Source organism: Acipenser ruthenus, chromosome 29, assembly GCF_902713425.1.
Source record: "Acipenser ruthenus chromosome 29, fAciRut3.2 maternal haplotype, whole genome shotgun sequence".
Taxonomy (NCBI): domain Eukaryota; kingdom Metazoa; phylum Chordata; class Actinopteri; order Acipenseriformes; family Acipenseridae; genus Acipenser; species Acipenser ruthenus.
The window spans coordinates 19,350,397-19,372,641 of NC_081217.1; the positions used below are offsets into that span (position 1 = coordinate 19,350,397).

Sequence of the window (22,245 nt, forward strand, 5' to 3'; positions counted from 1 at the left end):
CTGGTTTGTCATCACTTGAGTACATCTTAACACTTTTGGCCCTGGTTTCTTTCCAGACCCCAGGGCAGCTCCCAGCAACTTACGGGTCAGGCCATCCGCTACCAAGACCGTGGTGTACTGGAGCCACGTCTCAGCAGAGAGCGTGCAAGGGGAGCTGAAGGAATACAAGGTCAGCCAGATTCTTTAGATCTGCCCTCTCAGGAAGATTTGGACATAGCATTGTGAGGGAAATCGGACGTTAATGCAATCAGTAAAAGTTCATTTTGTCAGAGTATTTTTCTAATACTTTGGTAAGGTTAGTGCATGACCTTGATCAGTGCTGGTATGATCTGGGCTGTTCAGTGTGTAAGTACTGTACCAGTTGCTGGGGATGATGTATCAGATATGGGTTGTTGGAGTCCCCCCCCCCGGTATGGCTCCAGGTGGGGGGGACACTGTGTGCAGTGAATCTGAAGAATTCTAACCATTGCTCCTGCAGGTGTATTACACGCGGGAGAGCAGCCAGCTCAGGGGACTCAGTGTGTCTCGGGTGAAGAAATCGACCAGCTTTACCTCCTGGACATCCAGGCCCTCGGGCGTGGTGTCCGGTCTCATCCCCTACAGCAACTACAAGCTGTACATGGTGGCGGTAAACGGCAGGGGGGAGGGGCCTCCCTCCGTCACGGTGGACTTCCAGACCCCCGAGGGAGGTACGCCCCAGTGTGCACATTCCATTTCTCTGAGCAGATTGGGAGTGTTCTAGTGGATGAACCCTTAGAAATGTGCACCATAGTAAAAGCAAAATGTAACAGTATGGTAATTAATAGAGAAGCACTGGAAAGCCCAGAGAGGTATGGTTACACATATATATAAAAAAAAAAAAAAATGCCAAACCTAAAAACTGTAAACTTACTGTGTCTATTTACTGTGGTAATATTTTATAAGGGAATGCATACAGTATGTTACACCAGCTAATGTGTCTCCTTGTTCTCCAGTGCCTGCTGTCCCGAAATACTTACGAATTCAGCAGAGGAACGTGGACGCCATATACCTGGACTGGGACCACCCAGTGGAGCCTAACGGCATCATCACAGGATACCTCCTCAAGTACCAGACTGGTGAGCTGTTCACACTTCCCATCCGACTTGGGAATAAAACTATACAGTACAAAGATATCTGAGAAGCAGTAACTTCCCTGTGATTGTGACCAGCGTTCTCATTCTGACTCGGGACACTATGCATGGGGAGTGCTTTGAGAAATCCCTGTCTTTGTAGTATTTATTGTGCGATATGGAAATGTGGAATTTCAGGCAGGGTTCATGTACTGATAATGAGATGTATGTGCAACTCCAGATCGATAGAAAATTTGGAGCATGCGCATACTTTTTAATTGAGGTAAAGGCAGTGATAATATTTTCTCAGATGGGGACGTTCAGTATAATTTCTTTCTGTTTCTTTGGTAGGGTTCAAAATGCTAAATAAGGTTGTCTTTTGCCTACAAATCAAAGGATTGCTCAAGCACCGAGCGCTTATAATATCCTGGAAGTCCATGTGTGAGTGTGTGCGTGTGTGTCCGCTCTGACCGAGCTCTGCCTCCTCTTTCCTCCAGTGAATGGGTCTCGGACTGGCAAGATGATAACAGAGAACCTCTCTGCCAACACCACAAGTTACACGCTGCGACGGAGTGACCGCTACACGCGATACAAGTTCTACCTGAGCGCCCGGACGCAAGTGGGTTCGGGAGAGGTGTACATCGAGGAGTCTCCCGACTTTGCCAACGAAGGTAGGAGCTGCGTGGCCTGGGTTAACCCTTGCAGGGGAGACAGAAATACTGCCCATAGCAGCTGGTCTGGCAGTGGTGTTGGGGATATAGTCTGGAAATAGAAGATCCTGGTTGTAGAAAGTGTGGCCTAGCAGTTGGAACTGAGGCCTGGGAATCTGAACCTTGCAGTAGATACAGTTGTGCTTAATGTGGTGGTCTTGCGAGGCCACCAAAATCATTTTGCATGTAATTTGAGATGGAATTAGTTGCAGTAATTGTCCATATGCAATATTCAGTTGTTCCTTCATGTTTGAAAATCGACTTCAGAGTTTATTTTAAAACGTTTTGATGGGCTCCATAATGACGCTGTTTGATTCTTTTTTTAATGGTTTTCTTGTGGAATGCCCTGGGATCATTTATGATGAAAGGCAATATATAAGTGTAAGGTGTTTTGTATTATTATTGTTCTACTATAATTTGTTTCTGCAGTCGTTGAGAATAATTCTTCAATGTGGCGCAGGTTCTGCATGTCTATGTGTTGTCTGTGTTGGATGTTGGTGAGATAACCTTCTTTTGGATTTGCTTCCTGGAGTGACAGACATTCTTCCTATTAACTGTTTTTCTCTTTCTCGATCTTCTTTACTTCCTGTGTGTCTTTTTTTCTTCTTTTCCTTATATCTCTCCTGTCTGCTCCTTCTCCCCCTCCTTTGGTGTTGACTGAAGTGAATGCCAGCTCAGGTACTGTCCCAGCTGGAGTAGGTAACGGGAAATGGGCAGAGTCTGGCTGTCTGTCCGTCTGCCCGTCCGTCCATATCTGTGCAGCACAGCCTGTGACCGAGTCAGCCAGTACAGAGCCAGTTTATGAAAGGGATGCAATGATTGATCCATATATTCATATGTGATATTTATATGTGATATTCATATGTGATATTTATATGTGATATTCATATGTGACATGTCCAAAAAGCACAGTAGCGGGGAGCAAATCAAAAACAAACATAGTATCTGATTGGTTCTTAAGGTATTTTGGGATCATTGCACCTCAGAGCTCCTCTCTATGAACTGTGCATCTCTTTCCTGTGCACTGTACTGGAACCAGCAATCTAGCTGTAGTGCACAGTCTGTCTGTCTTGCTGCCTGCCTGCCTGTCTGTCTGTCTGTCTGTACTACACAGTCTATAGATCCTCACCCTCAGAGATCGAAGTCATAAACTTGAACCCACGTTTGTACATTCACGAGAGTCCTGCATTTGTGAAGCACAGCCGGCCAGACTTCAAGGGTACACCACACTCTTATCAAATAACATTCCTAATTTAATAATCACTCATATATCAACAATTAGTGGTTATCTCTGCACTGTAGATGTGATCCAAAAACAACTGCCATGGCAATCCAAACTCTCAAACTCGTGACTGAGTTCCAGTCTACATACCTTTACAATTCTCGATTTCGATCACTGACGGCCCTCCAATCACTGCCCCTTCAGCCCGCTGTATTGGATTTGTCTCAGAGCATGCAGATGAACCAGTCTCACCCCCCTCCTGAAACCGACACAACAGGAAAAGCGTCCCTGTGTTCCTTCCTAATGACTCCTCACTGAGAATGTATTTGTCTGTTGTTAATTACTGGCATGCGTTTGTAAAATATCAATGAGCGTCTTGTCCAAGTAACTTATTTAAGGGTTACCCTGTCCATTAAAAGATTAAAACACTGGGAAGCAGCGTGAAAGGGGGTGGGTTTGAGTAGCTCAGTGGCTAGAGTGCTGGACTACAGCGTGGAAGGTAGTGGGTTTGAGTAGTTTAGTGGTTAGTTAGAATGCTGCGTTGCAGTGTGGAAGGTAGTGGGTTTGAATAGCTCAGTGGTTACAGTGCTGGGCTGCAGAGTGGAAGGCAGTGCATTTGAGTAGCTCAGTGGTTAGAGTCCTGGGCTGCAGTGTGGAAGAGAGCAGGTTCCAGTAGCTCAGAAGAAAGTAATAGGTTTGAGAAGGTTAACGGTTAGAGTGAATGTAATGTATTTTAATTCTGCATATTAGGAATCTGACCAGAACAGAAAAAAATACTTGCTGCACTCACTGAATTCTATAACGTGACCATTTAAGGCAGCTTGGGTTCCCTCTGTATTGGAGTCAATAATTAACAAGAACCTGTTGAAAGGTGCGTTGAATTATTCTGTGAAATTCCAGGTAGACAGCAGCACCCTTTCCCCACCAGTAGACATATTCACTGGTGCTAGTTGGTGACTCTGGTTTTGTGCTTGAAAGTGCTTGAAACCAAACAACGGAGATACTTAGGTGTATGATGGCATGGCCACTATTTTTTCTTCTTTGATGTTAAAGTTCATGAACTCATGATGTCATTCTATTCCAAAGCTCATGATGTAAAGGTTGGCAATTACAAACTGGATCATATTCTTCATGATCATCCAAGCGTTTGCCAGTTGCTGTAATTCTCTTGATTCTAGGCAAGAGCATGACTGCCTTTCTCTGCACACTGGTGGCAAGAGATAGGCTAAGCTTCAGCAATGCATGCATGTACTATTGACTGTGCAAATGAACTGCTTTGGTGCCACAGAAGGCTGTGATCTTTCTTGCAAAAGCATGAGCATCGCTTGTCAAAGAGTTTTTCCAAGTCTGCGGTGCAAAGAGCGATTGCTAAGATTGTAAAATCTATTTTCTTACCTCCTATTAGCACTATCCAAGATTGTCACTTTCCCCTTTTAATTCTGCTGTAGGTCTTTTGGCTCGTTTGCTTGTGTTTTATATTTCAGTTTGGAGGATGCTGAAATCTCAGACGACACTGCAGATGAAAAGTTGCTACTTTCTAGTACTTCCTGGTGTTGTAGGTCAAACTCACTCCAAATATCTGATGGCATTCCGACCATGTGAGCTATAGCTAAAGTACCAGGATGCAGTGGTTCATCTACATTAAAAAGAATCAAGTGAATAACTAAAATAATGTCAGCAAAATAAAAGTGGGCCCATTAATTGTGTTTATACGGCTAAAAAGAGGTAAGAAATGGATTGCCCACTGGTTTTATGAAGCAATATTATCCCAGGACTTTCAAGAGCTGCTCCTATCTGATTATAAGTCACGTTAGTATAAGATTCCTCAAGATCAGGGAACCCAGAGAAACAGAGATGGAGAAAGGGATTAAGAAAGGGTCAGATTTACTCAGCTTTGTCTCAGTGCAAGGTTTCAACCACGTCATGTTTCAATTTAAGTAGATTTTTGTTTATTTCTAGTTTCTAAAACATTGACTTAAAAAGGTGTGAACATATCACAGGGATAAAAAGCCGACTTTCTTGCTGTTGAATGTCTTGGCCACTAGGGGTCGATGACACTGCATTGCACACGCAAGGACCAGGGCAGCTCTGTTCCGGATGACAACAAAACTATCAAATGCAGCTGGGAGAATGTTGCTTTAAATGGTCAAATAATGAAATAGAAAATAGAAAAGCATGCATCTTTTCTTGAACTCCTGGAAGCTAAAATATGATAATGCTGTATATTAATTGCAGTTTCTTATAATACATTTATTTGCATAACACATGGGTGAAACCAAAAGATTTGAAAAGGAATTTAAGTTAGACTGTTTTAAGTTAGACTTGGCGATTACAATCAGTAATGGTGTTATGTAACGCTTTTAGATAAGTAATCCACTTTTTCCCAATTTTATATCTGAATCTCGTCTCCCTTTGCTCTCTATTAATCTGTACAAGGTTTAGGACAGTCTAGGAAGAGATCATTAAAAACAGAGCCCCTGTGTGCTTCTTTGAGTTCTGAATACTCTTCCAGTGATCGCAAGCCGTGTTGTACAGTCATCACTGAAAAGATGCATGTGAGAATTCCTGGGCTGTCCAGACTAAACCTAGCCTGGGTACCAGCTTCACTGTAGACCACCCAAGTCACCCGCATTTCGAGGGTCAGACCCTCAAATTGACAATAAAACCTGTAGACCTGCTACAGTCATTGTGTAACCCACAGAATAAAGCTTACATGTAAGATAACTGAAGTCAGCATTGTGTGTACCCTCCATTTACTGAGCAGCATTCCAGTTGGTGAAACTTGAGACCCTCTGCCTGGTACACAGGCTAGGCCAAACTAGGCCCGGTGGCAAAAACAATATTGCTTTATTTATTTTATTTTTTTCTTGTGCTCCTTTCTGTTAATGTATTGATGTTCTCCCCTTCTTTAGTTGTTCCGTCGCTACCACCCACCCCAACGGTTTTGGTAACCTCTGATACCTCTCCCAGCACCACGGTCACAACTACTACTACTGCTACTACTGCTGCTCCCTCTCCCACTACAACTCCCACTACTACTACTGTCGCCATGACAACTACAACCAAGAGTCCTTTGTCAGCTATCACTCACATTCAAATGCGTGGTATTTCATTTGTCTCTTTGTTCTGTTTTACAAGGATTTCTGCTGTACGCTGTTATGTGTCCTTAATTGTACAGTATGTACACTGCAGTATAACAGGGTCTCGTGCCATTATAGTATAATATGGTCTTTGGCCATTGCAGTGTAACGTGTTCTTGTGCCACTTTATCTAGTGCTTTCTGCAGGGTAATTAAATTCCTGCAATATTAATACAATGGGATGCTACCCTAGAGCAAATCTCCCACTACAGGATCATGCTGTTCTGTTCAACTGCACTGTGGTCTTGTAACAATACAGTATAATCCAGGCTTGTGGCAAAACAATCTACGTGGCCTTGTCCTACTGGTGCAATTTTACATTTGTCTTATGCCACTGCACTAAAGCTGGACTATGTTCAATGTGCATGAGCGCCACTGGTGCAGTGTCTTGTGCCAAGGGTGTTATATATAGTGCCTAGGCTCCACTGCAGTACAGCCTGAGCCTTGTGCTGCTGCAGTATAACGTGGTGTTGTACTATAAAGATTCGGACTCTGGAGTGTGTGCGTGCGTGCGTGCATGCGTGCGTGCGTGCGTGCGTGTGTGCGTGTGTGAGAGGTTGTGTGCCTGTCTTGCACACACCTCTGTATTAACACTGCCTCTCCAACCGGTTGTACCCAGAAACCCCTGTGAGCAGACAGATCTGGAACCTGACGGTCTCTCCGAACAGTAACTATGTTAACATCAGCTGGACTCACAACTTCCTTCCAGACACCACCGAGTTTGTCATTGAGTACACTGACAGTAAGGACCGGGAGCTTGCTCGCCAGCATCTGTGGATGATTTGACTTTCAGCTGGGGGCGAGGTGGAGGGGTCTAAGGAGAAGCCATCTTCGAAGGCTGAGACAAATTGAAGAGCTGAGTTAGGCACATTTAACAAGGCTTTCTTTAGTTTCCTCAATGGCAGTCCTTCTCTGAGGGAACATCTCTCAGCTCTTCTTCTATACTGTATTTGTCACCTGCTGGACAAGAAGCACTACGTGAAGCAATAACCTTGCGGATCCCATACCTTAGCTGTTCTTCAACCTTCTGCTTCTTTGTATGCTTAACCTGATACAAAAAGTAATAAAGCACCCCTGAATTGTGGTTGCGACAGAGCTTCCTTCCAAGATGGCATTCAGGGGGAGGAATCTGGCTCATGGCAATAGTTATCGGTCACACTGTAGCTAGTGCTGTGCCCTGGCTGAAGTGTCAGTTGTGTGTTTTCTGTTCTCGGGTGGGTGAGTTCAGTTGTTGTCCCTCAGGGATTCTCCCATCACTCCTAGTTCCAGCTGGTTTATTTCTGCAGGTGAATCTGGTTTAAATCCCTTCGTCTTACCCGCCTACAGCATGTGGCTGCCACAGTCAAAGATCACTCATATGAGTCACTTTTTTGTAAAACTGCTATTTATCAACCTCCATTATTTCGCTGACAGCATAATATATTCACAGCCCTCATGTTCTTCCAACATTTTTCTTTTCTGTTGTATGAGGTTTAAAACCTTCCTCTCGCATCCTTCACACTGGATGCCCATTAGTTAACTTCCACCATCAGTGAGAGGTGGAGAGATTGAGTTCTGCCAGCCTGCAATCCTAACTGGGGCTGACAGAGTCCCAACTCCAGCTCATTATGGAGTTTACATGCAGGATAGTTTTTTAAAGCCGATTTCTCAAATAGGTAGCTTCAATCCGATTTAGCTATAAAATATAAAATGACAATACAGTGTAAATGGGATGTAATTTTAATCCAAGCCTTTGAAAAACAGTTGATGGTGTTGGGGACCAGTAGAAGTGTTCTTCTGGAAGATGCAGACATGTGTTGTGGGTTTCCTAAAGGGACATCACTGAGCCTTATGAAACGCCCTTCTTCTTTGCCTTTTGTAGCTTATGCATTCTGGTTGAGCTTCCTGCCTACATGCCCTACCCTGCCCTCTCCTTCTCTCCATTCATTAGAATCCAATTAGAGTGCTGCACAGTCTTTGCAAGCTTGCTGCAGGAAGATGACATCATGAGTGTGACATGACGACATCATCAGCCTGTTGCAAGCAGCGGTTTTTGGAATTTTTAGAACTTATAAAACAGCGTAACACAATGGATTTTCAAAGCGGTTTCCTCCAAATCGTTATTGAGACCATTTCTTTTCACTGGAAGGACTATTTAGAGAGAGAGCTTTGAAAATTTAATGGGCTTTGAGAATTGGGCCTTTTGCGTAAAAGACATTTGGTTGCAGTTTGGTTTTCAGTAAAATCTAAAGAAGCTGGACAAATGCTTTGATGGGAAGTCTTTATGTTCTAATGATATCTTAGTAACAGCATTCTGTTGTTGGAACTTCTAGGTTGCAACAGACCTTGTCAAACCAGGTAGTTTATTCGGCAGCGATCGCTCCCAGGGCCAGCTCTGGCTCGAGCCAGTGGTTTGAATTCCAAAAACTAGGAACTGCTGGTTCCATCATGAGCTTTGCTGTGGGTTGATGACATCATCAGCATGTTACAAGTCTTTCTTTTTTTCTGATGTCATCAAGTGCGTGCCCATTATGTGATGACATCACAAACACACCCGGGGGGGTGATGACATCATTGACATTCCAGGAAAGGCCACAAGAAATATGACTTCTGTTCCTCGTTGCTCGAAGCAGACTATGCCGTTAAGAGCCTTGCTCCAGTTACAGCAGTTGGGCACCTGATGGCAGTGTGTGCTATGCATAAACCAAACACTTGTATACTATTTTGGTTTACACTTTACGTTAACTAGCTCTAATTACAAAGCAATTACACATGCTTCTGTATCATTGCAATTTAGTTGATATGTAATTATACTGTAATTAAAATGTAACTATTTCCAATTAAAAATACCCTAAAATGTTAAGGTAACTGAAAGCATCGTGATTTCAACGTTAAAAGGCAACATATTTTGTTCAAATAGAGAATGCTGAGCACCAGACTCAACAGGAGCAGAACTCATTGCACCCACAATCCATTGCACTTTCCTGTTGCTGAAATCCGGTACCTAGCGACCCGTCTCGCCTCTATGGAGCCGCCCATCTTCTCCTCTTGCTCCCGTGACGGCCGTCTCTTGTCTCTCAGGTAACAAGACAGTGAAAAGCGTGACGGTCAAACACGAGACCCCCGTCAAGCTGGCCGGGCTGGCGGAGGGGGCCAAGTACAGTGTGCGGGTTTACTCTCGAGAGTACGACTTCATCAGCAGCAAGACCGTCCCCTTTGAGACCAGCGCAGGTGAGGCAGGCACCCCCTTGTACCCCCACTCGGGTGTCTGTACTGGAGCTGTTCAACCTAAAGCTGGTGTAGTGCTTTTTTAAGTTGTGTATTAGCGGCTGAAGCCCTGCTGGCAATACTTGCTAATAGAATAGAATCTTTGGAACTCTGGCCTGACTCTTTTGTACAGGAGTTTAGAGCTTAGCTTGGGAGCTGTGATGTAGCTGGTTGGAGCCCAGCAACCACAGGTTAAACAAGGTTGTGCACAAATGGGGATAGGGCTTTTGCTGCTTAAAAAAAGTGTGCAATGTCTTGCAAAAAACTACAGTATTGGAGATTACTATTTTCAAATCCCATTTATGTAAAAACAAACTACATTAACAGGTATCTACTAATACTACTGATTCGTTTACACTGCAGTGTTTAGCGGGGGCATTTTAGCAGGAGTGTGGTTTTAGCTGTTGTATGGTAAAAAGTTGTTGACTTAATGCTTCAGTTCAAACAAATACCGGAGGAATAGGTCTCTACAATTCTTGCCATGTCAGACAGATTATTACTGGAATGGATATAATTATCTGTTCCATCTTTGTGATTTAATAAATCATCTCCATAAACCCATGGATTAGAAACAGGTTTGTGAGCCATGCTAGTTGTCTGTATTACATTATTCCAGACCTGAGGTGTGATCATCTCACTCCACCTTGAGTTTTCCACAGGGCTCACACTTCTGGGGGTTCCTGTCACTTCACAGAACCTTTGGAAGTGATTCAAGTTAGACGCCTTGTACTGCTAAGCTGAAGGTTGTGGAATTTATAATGAGAGTGGAAATCTCTCAAGTCAAAAGAGCCTGAAACTGAGAAGGTGAATTATAGAAGGCTCTGAGGCCTGGGAATGAAGGCCTGTGTGTGTGACAGTGTTCAGAGGTTCACACATGAAGATGCTGTAGAGATGGAAAGGATGGACGGACCTGCATCTGGGACCCAGGTTGGTAATTCAGGCTCTGAATGAATGGTTTCCAGAGCCTCATTGATTCACAGCCTCTCTCTCTCTCTCTCTCGCTCTCTCTCTCTCTCTCTCTCTCTCTCTCTCTCTCTCTCTCTCTCTCTCTCTCTCTCTCTCTCTCTTCCGTCCCGCTATCACAGCTTACACCAAGGACCAGGTGGACATCGCCACCCAGGGCTGGTTCATCGGGCTGATGTGCGCCATCGCCCTGCTGGTGCTGATCCTCCTCATCGTCTGCTTCATAAAGAGGAGCCGCGGGGGCAAGTACCCAGGTACGGGACGGACCTGCAGACAGACAGACAGACAGACAGACAGACAGACAGACAGACAGACAGACAGACAGGACGGACATTTTAACTTGACTATGACCGTCACGCCAAAACAAGCAAATATATTTGTATCCCTTAGCCCATTTGATATGTACATTTAGGTAGCAAAGCACAAAGCAGTTATCCTACTATATACATTTTTTTAATTTAGATTTATTTCATCCACCAGGATAAAATCTCGATATATAGCGGAAATTAACCCATACAAAAACAACATCTACAGGATTGTGCCATAAATGTAAGATTAAATCAATCTGTGCAAATACTGTAAGATACAATGATAAGAAAGGATTTCATGAATACTTGCATAACCCTCCCAGACTTGTCCTTGTTCAAGCTGAAGTCTTTCAAATCCCTTGGCATTTTCTTGCAAGGCATGCATGAAGTCCTTCCTCGTCCTTGTGTCATCCTTGCATCGTTGCATTTAGCATTTTTATTGGTATAGGGTTTTATACACATACATTTCCATGTATTATTCTAGCGACAGCAGAATATAATAACAGGTATTATTCTTTGTGTTACAGTGCGGGACAAAAAGGACCTTCCTTTAGATCCCATGGAGCGTAAGGACCAGGATGGGTCTTTCGATTACCGGTACGTCTCTTTAACAAGAACTATTTCTACCGTAGAAAATACATTGGCGGACAGCAAAACCTGCTGCTTCAATTGGTGATAATGTTAGTTGAAAGGATGGTTGTGATAGTTTTTAGAAAAGCCATTGAGCTGAGAAGTGTCTGACGAATGTGATGCTTTACCAGGCTGTCTGTAGCTCAAGCACAAAGGTATGCCCTTTTCCACAGAAGCAGTGTTGTTTCTTTACAAGCAGGATAGACTATGTTGTTTATAATGCACACAGGCCAGAACATGACTAGACAATCTCTTCAATATTAGTGGCTGTAGGCTGGCTGTCCCCTTTGCTTTCCAGTTTCCCCCTGAATTTATTGGCCACCGAACAGAAACTCAAATTAAACCCTCAGACTTTTGGTAATGCTTTGTTTTAAGATTCATTGATTGCAAATTGCAGTTGCAATGTAATTAAAATGTAACTATTATAACATGGAGATTTGTATTAACGATTTAAGTTTCAATAAAATCAGTATATAAATTGAATACTGAAGAAGAATCTACATTCCTGCAGTAACCAGATCACATGCTAATTACAAAGCAATGCCGTATAAAGTTCTGCCACATATTCTTAGGAATATTGCTATGAATTCTTCTGCAAGTCTTACCTGTCCTCTGTTCTGACCCTCCATTCATTTTGTCCCTTTTTTCATAAATGCTGCTTTTGCGTAAGGAATGAGAACAGGTACTTCATTTTTAAATTGCCTTTTATTTCTGTTAAAAGGGTTAGTAACCACGGCTGGAAAAAAAGCACATTAACAATCTCTCAAGCACCTTACTGTCTGGCTGCTGATCTTCCTGTTTTGTTTTCTGTCAGTTTCTCTCCCCATTCACTTCCTGTTGCGGTGGGGTCCTATTGCCTGTAACACAGGAAGTGAACTCATAGTGTTGTGGCAGAAATAAAGAAGGCCACACCTGAGTTAAAGTAAAGATGCCGTCTGTCAAGGCAAAGGCCAACAGCAAAACAATACCTGTCTTGAGAGACTTTTCTTATGCTGTGCTAGTGAGGTAGGCCTGGTTATCAAAGCTTTTAACTTGATACTATACGACAGGAAGGTTAAAAATGAGAGCTGTTCTTTCAGGACGAAGCAATGAGATTCATCCATAACGTCACACATTACATCACACATTCCAAAGGTAAAACATATAAGCAGCTCAGCTGCACAAACGCTTTGACTAATTCCTTCAGCCAATGTGTGTCGAAGGCATTAGTCGAAACGTTTGTCTGCTTGTAAGAAGCAGTAGGACCTGCCCATCCTCTGCTTCCCTGTGTTTTGCTACATTAATAAATTACATTTATTACTGGAAGGAAAATACACCAGGGTTAAAACAACCTTGGTGCTATTGATCCCTCTTATTACCGTAATGTCCAGTATATATCACGCACTTCTGGGCATTCTTGATCCAATACTTTAGTTTCTTGTGTGCATATATATAATGCACACTACCTGTATGTAAAAATTGCATATATTAGTTACACTTTATTAAATGGCTGCTACTTATACAGAGAATTACAGTAATACTGGATAGATGTTCTGACACTATAGTATTATCTGAAATCCTGTGGTACACATACTATATGAGGTGATGTTTATGCCCTGTAAACTTATCATTAAATCACTACTGTGAAAAATGGAAGATGAAATAAAAATCGCCTTGTATAATTTGTCATTTACAGTCCCTGTAGTAGTATTTTTGGCAAGCACTGAACAATACTACAATATCCTGCTCATATAAAAAGCTGTCCATAATCCTTTATTTACTGTGACATTAATCACAGTGTATTTGCACACGCAGTGCGAGGGATTACAGTAATTAATGTCACAAAAGGTTTTACCAATCATCCTGGATTCCTCACTCTTTTCTTTTCTGTCCTCGTTTTCTTTCTTTCTCTTCCTATCCCTTTGTCGTTATGCTCTTTTATTTTCTCCTTGGAACAATGAAGGTCTCTTGAAAGGTATGGAAAGAGCAATGTGTAACAGCCCTGGACCTAACCCACAGCTACAGAACCCTGTATTTTTTACTTTTTTTTTATTTTATTCAGGGGTTTTAATCTCTATTAGAAGATTGAAATAGATATGTTAATTAATTAATTAATCGTACAGGTTAGCGTGTATTTGAGAAATGCTGATTGACCGTTTTTTATTAATGATAGAATTATACACACTCACAATTCTTCAGTAAACATCTTATTCAGAAGTGCAAAGTAAGATGGCGTTTACTGAAAGCTGTTGTGATATTTTTAGCCTTGCGTCTGAATTTGTTATTTTACTGCATGTTTTAGGTTAAACCGTGTTACCACACTTCCTTATATTAAACGGTATGTATACAATATGTAATTAACGGATTAATAAACCAGTCCCATGTTCGAATTAATGGATTAAAAGACAGTATCATGATTAAAACCCCTAATTGTATTTATTTAACGTTTCATTGATTTTAATATGTGGTGCTGCTAATTCATGTGTGATTGGCTAATAGAGCGATGTCTGGGGGGTTGGGGGGTTGGGGGGGGGGGGAGTGGGGTGAGGTGGGAGTTGTTGCTTGTTGTTGTTCACTCTTGTGTCTTCGTTTTTGCCTGAAGTCACTTGTGTTTCACGGTTCACATTTGTAACACTTTGCATGTGGCATGTTGGAGACTCATTCAGTGCGTGTACACGAGATCAAGTTTTCTGAAAACTAAATCACTTTTTCCGAAAACTGGACTCTGAACAGTTAACCTAATAACAATCTCTGTTATGTTTTCTGTGTTTCCACGGCTTTTGAAATTGGAATTGGAGCGTTTAGCTCAACAGCTCCTGTTCACAAGGACATGCACGTTGATTGTTGAGGAGGAATGCCACAGCTTGAACTAAAATCTCTGCTCTTTGCGCCAGCAGACAGATATTAACTAGGCTCTAACCCGCCTTCTTGCACTGCACTGACGAATTAATCTGTATGGGATTTGTTGGTTCCATGTGTTGTTTAAATTGTTGAAAAAGTGTTTCCGTTAAATGCATGGGATTTTCTTACCAAATGTAGACATTTGGTATTTTGCATTGTGTATGGGTATGCAGGAACTGGAACCAATGCCTGTGGACTGATGTAGATTCAAAAAAAGGTGTTAGGGTTTCATGCTCCTGTCAGCATAGCAGATTGGGGACTTCAAGCTCCATAGAATATTATGCAATTGCTAGCAATTCTGTTTAAAGCTAGATAAGGTAGGATATTTATATGGCACAGTTTGGTAGCCAGCAAAAGCCAGGGCAGATACTTAATGTGCTGAGGATTTCTTAGTGCAATACTGTATTTCAACAAACTGCATTATAATAATGCCTATTTTTATGCTGTGCAAAAAAGTAATAATGCATAAGAGATTTAGACAGATTGCAGTTACCGTTCAATTGACCTAAACAGCAATATACAATTTACAAAGGTGTTTTTTGTCTTTAATAGAACATTAAACGCGAAGGGGTCCCTTTTTGTTTGCTTTTAAATGATGATTTAGATCGATTGAATATACTCCACTGGGTCCAATACGCTGTTGTACAGTACGATCGTTTCTGTAAGGGTTGTGCCAGCCGACTGGAATTTCACGGTCGCTTCGCTGCGGTTTGTTTTGTAATTTTAATGACGTCTCTGTGTGTTTCCCCCCCAAAGCGATGAGGATAACAAGCCCCTGCAGGGCAGCCAGACCTCTCTGGAAGGGACTATCAAGCAACAGGAGAGCGACGACAGCCTGGTGGACTACGGGGAAGGCGGGGATGGCCAGTTCAACGAGGACGGCTCCTTCATCGGCCAGTACACCGTCAAGAAGGACAAGGAGGAAACTGAGGGCAACGAGAGCTCTGAGGCCACGTCTCCTGTCAATGCCATCTACTCGCTGGCGTAACCCTGCCATGGGGGGTGGTGGGGGGGTGCTGCTGACTGACACAAGGGCGCCAAGAACCAAGAGCCAAGAACACCACGCTGGGATACACCACGGTTTATAGAATAGGAGCAGGTTAGGAAACTGCACCCAGCGTCCACCATCTTGGATCCAGCTGGTCTACAGTTACAGCAGGATGGTGAATCCAAGTTGGAGCCACAATGGCACCAGTTTCCTAACCCTACTACTCTATAAACCATAGTACAGGCAGAAGTGGGAGAGTACAAAGGAAGTCCAAGTAGCAATGGTCAGCGATGAGAGCGAGAGGAGACACAGTGATAGGGTTATTCAGAAAGAGAATCCTGCTCCAGGTCTTTGTTCAAATCAGGCCTGTACATACATATATAAGCTTATTGACGTGCCATTTCCATTGCACAGCAGCACCCGTCAGATATCAGAGCAGCTCTGATGATTTTATCATATTGATATCAATAGTGCGTATATGTTTGTCTTGTTGTCTGGTGTGTATAAAGTGATTAATACAAAGTTATCTGGCCTTCTATATATGTGGCTCTGCCTGCTGTATAATGTACTATACTACAGGTGGGATCTCCGCAGTTAAAAGATCTGAGTCATGTGACTTTCTGTAATGGGAAAATCAAAGACAAGGCACCGGAAGCTATAGCCAGCTATAAAAACATCACACAGAATGATAGCAAACTTTTAAACATAAAATAATGAGGGTTGGGAAAAAAGCTATTTACTCTGCAAAGTAGATTTACTATAGAACATCTAGTCTTTGTTGTGCAATGGAAAACCATGCAGGTTCAAAAACAGCATGGAGAACCCACTTGGAAGGAAAACCTGAACTAGAATGCCTCCGGTTGGGTGGTATTCTTGCAATGGCTGGAGATCAGAAGCTTGGTGTTCTCTCAAAGAGAAGGCTGCCCTCGTGTTCAGTTTTAAGATCCTGCTCCGTTGTTTCTTTTCTGATTTTATTTTTATTGTATCCAGCGCAACCCCATCCCTGCTCCAGCTCACCCATCCCTTCTCCAGCGACTCCCTGCTTGAGAAGCCAATGAGGCGACTCGGATCGGCCTCACGGGAACGAGAGGCAGTGGCTCACCCACCACTGACTGAACCGAGGGGGAGAAAACGTGACAGACCCTCTTCCTCTCCCCTCCCCACCACCATCATTCTGCGTATCTTACTCCTAGAGAAATATCAAAGCATACAACAGTAAACGCTCAAAACACACACTACTTTACAAAACCAACAAAACTGCCAAACAAAAACGCCTGCAACATGTCGAAAGAAAAAAACTCTTAAAACGATAAGAGAAACCAAAAAAAAAGGGTCAGCAGGAGAGACCCGCAAAGAAGACACAGTGAAGCAGAAGTCGACACAGCCACCCCCCCCCCAGCCATATCTTTTAACAGCTTATGCACCCAACCAAGCAGCTTGGATATTGACATCAGCCCTTGTTCCCAGCGGGACCCAGTCTTTCTTTTTGCCTTTTTCTTTCTGCGAAGACCGAAACCCCTTTGACCTCTGTGCCCCCTTGCACATTCACTGACCCCTGTAAAATGACTAATCTCCTGTTGTCATTATTCTGTAAAAATGGTACACCGCTTGGTCTAGTAGTTTATATGCAGCCTTGGCAAACCTTTGTTTGAGTGGTCCTGGACAGACTATTGCTTGTGTGTGTGTGTGTCTCAGTGTGTGTGTGCGTGCGTGCGTGCGTGTGTGTGTGGCAGAAGGTGCTTTAAGTCTTATTTATGTTGGCCATTCATGAAACCCAGAACTTAAAATGAAGATCCAAAGAGCATGACATCTCAACTCTCGGATAAAAGAGGATTTTTTTTCTCCCATATTTGGGATGTTGCCGGCTGAGTGGAAGGACTGAAGGACACTGTATTTTGAGTTCGTGAAATATGTAAAAGATGCTGATGTTCATTCAGTTGTTTTGGATTATTGTTGTTTTTTTGTTGTTCATATCATGCATTGAAACACAAATAGGGGTGTGCCATTCCAGTGTATTTACATGTCGATTAACAGAAGGGTAGAGCGGAGGGACTGGGGTGTTGTCTGACCATGTGGTTCGAGCTGAAGGACTGGGAGGCAGAGTGGGATTGTAGTTAGAGCTGTAGTTTTTAAAATCAATTCCCAATTCCAATTTGGAATTGGACTTGTTATTTTAGAGACACAATAATAATTGTTTGCGATTGTTCAACGGCTTTCATTTGAAGCTAGTTTAATTGACTAACAGTGACTTCCATTTACATAATTTGTTGCCACTGTGAGAAGTTCATTTTAACAGAATACTGCTAATTGCAATTTTGAGCAATGATGTGTTGGAATTGATTAAAAGGAAATTGATTTGAAAAAGGAACTGGAACTGAAAAACAGGAATTGACGCCAACCCTGGTAGACTTCAGCCATTCATATATTTTTATAGGTGAAGACTTTGTCAATTAGTCTTCAAACTGCCCAATATATATATATACATATATAACCCGGTTAGTTGGCACACCTCTAGAAAATGTTTTTCTTTTTGAATAACCTAATGTCTTAATTGAATATGTATTGTTATTATAATTATTTTGATTATTCTTACTATATTTGTTGTTATTATTTAACATGTGAATTATGACATATCTTTATTTAACCTGTTGGGAATTATATTGTATGTATTTGTATTTAATTATTTTTTAAATGTAATTTTGCATAAATCATATGGTATGGTTGGATGCCACTACTATGGACAGGGTTAGGAATGTTTATTTCTATATCTTTGACACAAAACCAGATTATTAATATATATATATATATATATATATATATATATATATATATATATATATATATATATATATGTATCTATGTATGTATGGGACACCGCAATTACTCTGCAAGCAAGCTCTTAAACAGCATTTTGTTAACAGCGAAAGCCTTTTGTGTTCTGTAAGATAAGTGATTCTGCTGTTGAAACCGAGATGGATGTTCCACATGTTAAAAGCCATGGCTTCAGTGTATTGATAATAAGAAATTTATGTTACATTTATGTTTGTTCGTTTTTTGGAGGAATTAGGGCTCTGCTTCCCTCCCTTAATCCTGTAAGCAACCCAGAGCTACAGCAAAGTGCAAATTAATTTATTTTAACGTGTTTGTTTGTTTTCTAGCACTGACAGATTTTTGTTCTTGGTAAGTTGACCTGATGCATCACTTTAGTTTGGTGTAATTTGTGTAAATCAGCCTATTTTAATATAACTCTGGGGTGATTTGCGTTAGTTGAGTGTGCTCTCCCTAATGCAGGGGGGGTTTATAAGGGGGGGCAGCATACGATACATTAAAAAATGTATTAAAAATGTAAACTCGAGTCAATCAGAAATCAATATGCATACAGTGGGGAATCTGAACTCATCTATTATTTAAATGCACTGAATACACTCTCCCCATTCCCTGTGGGATTTGTAAATATTAATGAGTACTATAACAGCCATCATAGGGGCCAGCCTCATGCCTGGAGTACATCGGATATCCCCACTGGAAACTATTAAGCCTTCCCATCCATTTATACCACTGAAAACCAAAAAAAGCCATGACGTCTTTCTTTTTCTAATCAGGGATTCAAGTTACACAGAGGTGATGTCATCATAAAGCAACTCAAGCCAATTGTTTCTCCCTCTCATATCTAAACCATATCATATATTAAAAGCATACGCACCTGGTATGCTCAATAGGGCACTGCAACAGTACGAAATGCGCTTCACAGAGTGTGGAGGGAATTCATCTCTATTCATGTATAATGTTTCGGTTAATGAGTCTAAAGAGTCGTATTTAAAAAAAGAAGATTATTTTCTGTTTGTTTCGGGAACATTACCAAGTGCTATTTCACTACAAACCTTGTTAATGTGGTCTACAGGGTGCTGAAGCTACCCATACTGTACGCAAAGAGTCTTCAACAAGGTTTCTCCAGACTTTTTGATTGGCTTTTGAACTGAGACACCTGCATAGTGTCTTATTTTTATTCACAATACACTTCAAACTCATTAAAGATTCATCATAACCTTATTCTGACTCTAATCAACATCAAGGTTATGATTTTTGTAAAAACAAATTGCACGGATTGACCAGCCAAAAGGATTTCAAGTTCCAAATCCCATTAGGTGGTATACACTGAACTGATTAACTTTCTTAGTGACCACAGATTAGTTTCAGTCACCTTATTGTGATACAGTACCAAAATATATATATATATATAAAAGCAAAACCATTTACCTTGTATTTTGTTAAATGCCCTTGGCTGCTTAGCTCCCACTTTCGACAATTATCTAGCATTCAAGTCTCCATTTGAATGCCTGCTATTGATTGTAAGCCTATATATACCTTGGGTTTATGTCCTAACAGGTCTTGGGGAAATATTATGTATTTTGTAATCTTATTTGGATTTAGGTGCACAGATTTGATTTTCTTTAAGAGCGTTCCGGTCTGCAGAGGAATTGAATCTTTAACTTGCTGTGTGCTAATGCTTTGATTGCACTTGCATTGTCTAGACTAGATGTTACTTCCATTTTAAAATTCATAAATAAATGTACCCAATTTGTATTTTATTCTTGAACTTCAGTATACATCAAAGTTACTTCGAAGCAGATCCATTAAAATAAAAATAAAAAAGATTAGGATGTCCAACCCAACAGCCTGACATTCAGAAAAAGGAAAGGGCCACTTTACGTGTGCTGTACATCGTTCAAATAACTGCTTAGAGAGCACTGGGCTGCAGTGTGGGGGGTAGTGGGTTTGAGTAGCTCGGTGGTTAGAGCACTGGGCTGCAGTGTGGGAGGTAGTGGGTTTGAGCAGCTCAGTGGTTAGTGCTGGGCTGCAGTGTGGGAGGTAGTGGGTTTGAACAGCTCAGTGGTTAGAGTGCTGGGCTGCAGTGTGGAAGGTAGTGGGTTTGAGTAGCTCTGGTTAGTGCTGAGCTGCAGTGTGGGAGGTAGTGGGTTTGAGCAGCTCAGTGGTTAGAGTGCTGGGCTGTAGAGTGGGAGGTAGTGGGTTTGAGCAGCTCAGTGGTTAGAGTGCTGGGCTGTAGAGTGGAAGGTAGTGGGTTTGAGTAGCTCTGTGGTTAGTGCTGGGCTGCAGTGTGGAAGGTAGTGGGTTTGAGTAGCTCAGTGGTTAGAGTGCTGGGCTGCAGAGTGGAAGGTAGTGGGCTTGAGTAGCTCAGTGGTTAGAGGGCTGCGCTGCAGTGTGGAAAACAGTGGGTTTGAGTATCTCGGAGTTAAGTGAGCCCGCTAGTAGTAAGAGATGGCAGGAGATCCACCAGTCTACACAACAAACTTATTAGTTAGATTGCTCCCAAAAATATTTTTCTCTCAGGTCCGTCCCCCCATCCTCCCCCCACCCAAAAAAAAAACAACATCACAGCAATAAAATATACGTATATTCTTTTTTTAAATTTCATTTTGAGCACTGGGCAACTGGAATATGAAACAGGTAATCCAAGATTGGTCCTGTGACAGTTTTCCCTTTACTCAATGCGTACAGTACTAAAGGAGCCTTATCCCTCAATTAAATCAAAATGATAGCTCTGCATAAGCCCGAGCATCATAATGGCATCTCTTTGGCACCACAATGGTGCAAGAGTCCTGCAACACTCATGCAGGTTAGAAGAGACCGAGCCCTGGGATCACATTATAATTATGAGCATCCCTACCAGATAACCAAAAAAACTACAATAACTGTGTGAAATGATTTCATGCTAACACTGCATACAATGCCAAAAATGTGAAAGTTATCAGTTATCATTATCCCAATTGTTTGCTTTCATGTGTTATTGTGACTGGTTACTTAGCAGGGAGAGAGGTGTGCGCTTGTGGATTCCTTGTTTAGATTCTGTGCCATCCAGTTGGTTTCGCAAGCATTTAAAAAACAAACTTCAAGTTTTCATTACCTGTTATTCCAGCGATAGTCTATTGGAATTAATTCCAAATAAATTACAGTATCTGAAACTAAGAATCGTTTCCATTGCATGTACATTGGAACCTGTTACTTTAAAGTGTAAATACAGTAGTTATTTCGCCATGCTGTAATCTCGTCTTAATTCACAGCAGGGTTCGAAATGGACAGCAAAGCTTGCAAGGTGCTTATGCACTTTCGTTTTCAAGTGGACATCATTTACATGCTGTGCAGGGCTTCAATCACAGAAACCTCGCTTCAGCAGTGGGTAGATTTTGCATGACTGGTGTGTACATCAGATGTTTAGTATGCCAGACTCCACTTTGAGCCAGCCGCTGTTCATTACTGTTTATTTCTGCAGAGCAGGACGGATCAAGAAGACACTGGTCTAGTCTTGAAGTGTGCTATCTGTCAAGCAGTGAGGATGGTTTTTGCTGGTCCAGTATTTATGTTTGCAGCGTTTAGGGAGCTGCTAGTGTAGTTCACCTGTCTGTTTCTGTCTTTTATTCTCCTTCCCTTGCTGGCCATTTTAAACCTGCTTTTTTTTTCTTCCATTATTTTCAAACTTGTGTGTGTTTTTTTTGGTTTGTTTTTTTTAAATAAACCAGGAACATCTTGAAGAAATCGTGTGTTTCTTGTGTAAAAAGTAATAACAATAATATTAATGATAATAATAACCACAACTGCATTTACCCAGGCTTGTATTTTGTACAAAAAAATGTGTAACATAACTGCACAACCTTTGGGTTTAATCTCATTTTGTATTTTTTATTTTGTGTTAATTCTAATAAAATAATACAAAAAATAAATAAAAGAAATAGTTATATAGCGCTTCGAACTACACCCATTGGGGTTGGACATTCTTTCATTTGTTTTCTTTGTTGATAATCACACTTTTGATTTTCAGGTAAAGAACTAGAGATTTTAATTTAAACAAAGGATTGTTGAAAGCAGTGAGGCATAACAGTTAGAGCTGAGGACTGGGAGCCAGGGGATCAAATAGAATCGCTGGTTTAAATGACAGATTTGGGTACAAGTTTCCCTTTTGCTCCAAACAAAGGACACTTAGTGCTCCTTCCAACAACTGAAATCCTGGAAATCTCCAGGAACACCAGCTGAAATCTACAGTTATTTAAACAA

At 41.7% G+C, this 22,245-nt stretch overlaps 1 protein-coding gene across 31 annotated transcripts in view; it reads left to right on the forward strand.

Annotated features, from left to right (window-relative positions):
- The window catches only part of LOC117426531 (neurofascin-like), a 66,372-nt gene extending 45,830 nt beyond the window's left edge, over nt 1–20,542 (forward strand). For 16 of the 31 annotated variants that reach the window (XM_059003585.1, XM_059003588.1, XM_059003587.1 and 13 more), the window contains 13 exons: nt 57–169; nt 479–689; nt 975–1,097; nt 1,589–1,762; nt 2,465–2,479; nt 5,936–6,127; nt 6,782–6,904; nt 9,223–9,372; nt 10,494–10,625; nt 11,207–11,276; nt 13,252–13,263; nt 13,591–13,626; nt 14,946–20,542. In XM_059003585.1, coding sequence (XP_058859568.1) covers nt 57–169; nt 479–689; nt 975–1,097; nt 1,589–1,762; nt 2,465–2,479; nt 5,936–6,127; nt 6,782–6,904; nt 9,223–9,372; nt 10,494–10,625; nt 11,207–11,276; nt 13,252–13,263; nt 13,591–13,626; nt 14,946–15,177 — 1,583 coding nt within the window. In that variant the 3' untranslated portion in view covers nt 15,178–20,542. Of the gene's footprint in view, nt 1–56; nt 170–478; nt 690–974; nt 1,098–1,588; nt 1,763–2,464; nt 2,480–5,935; nt 6,128–6,781; nt 6,905–9,222; nt 9,373–10,493; nt 10,626–11,206; nt 11,277–11,979; nt 13,627–14,945 lie in introns of all 31 variants that reach the window. The other 15 variants (XM_059003589.1, XM_059003610.1, XM_059003611.1 and 12 more) reach the window with 8 other exon arrangements.
- The last annotated feature ends 1,703 nt before the right edge of the window (nt 20,543–22,245 follow it).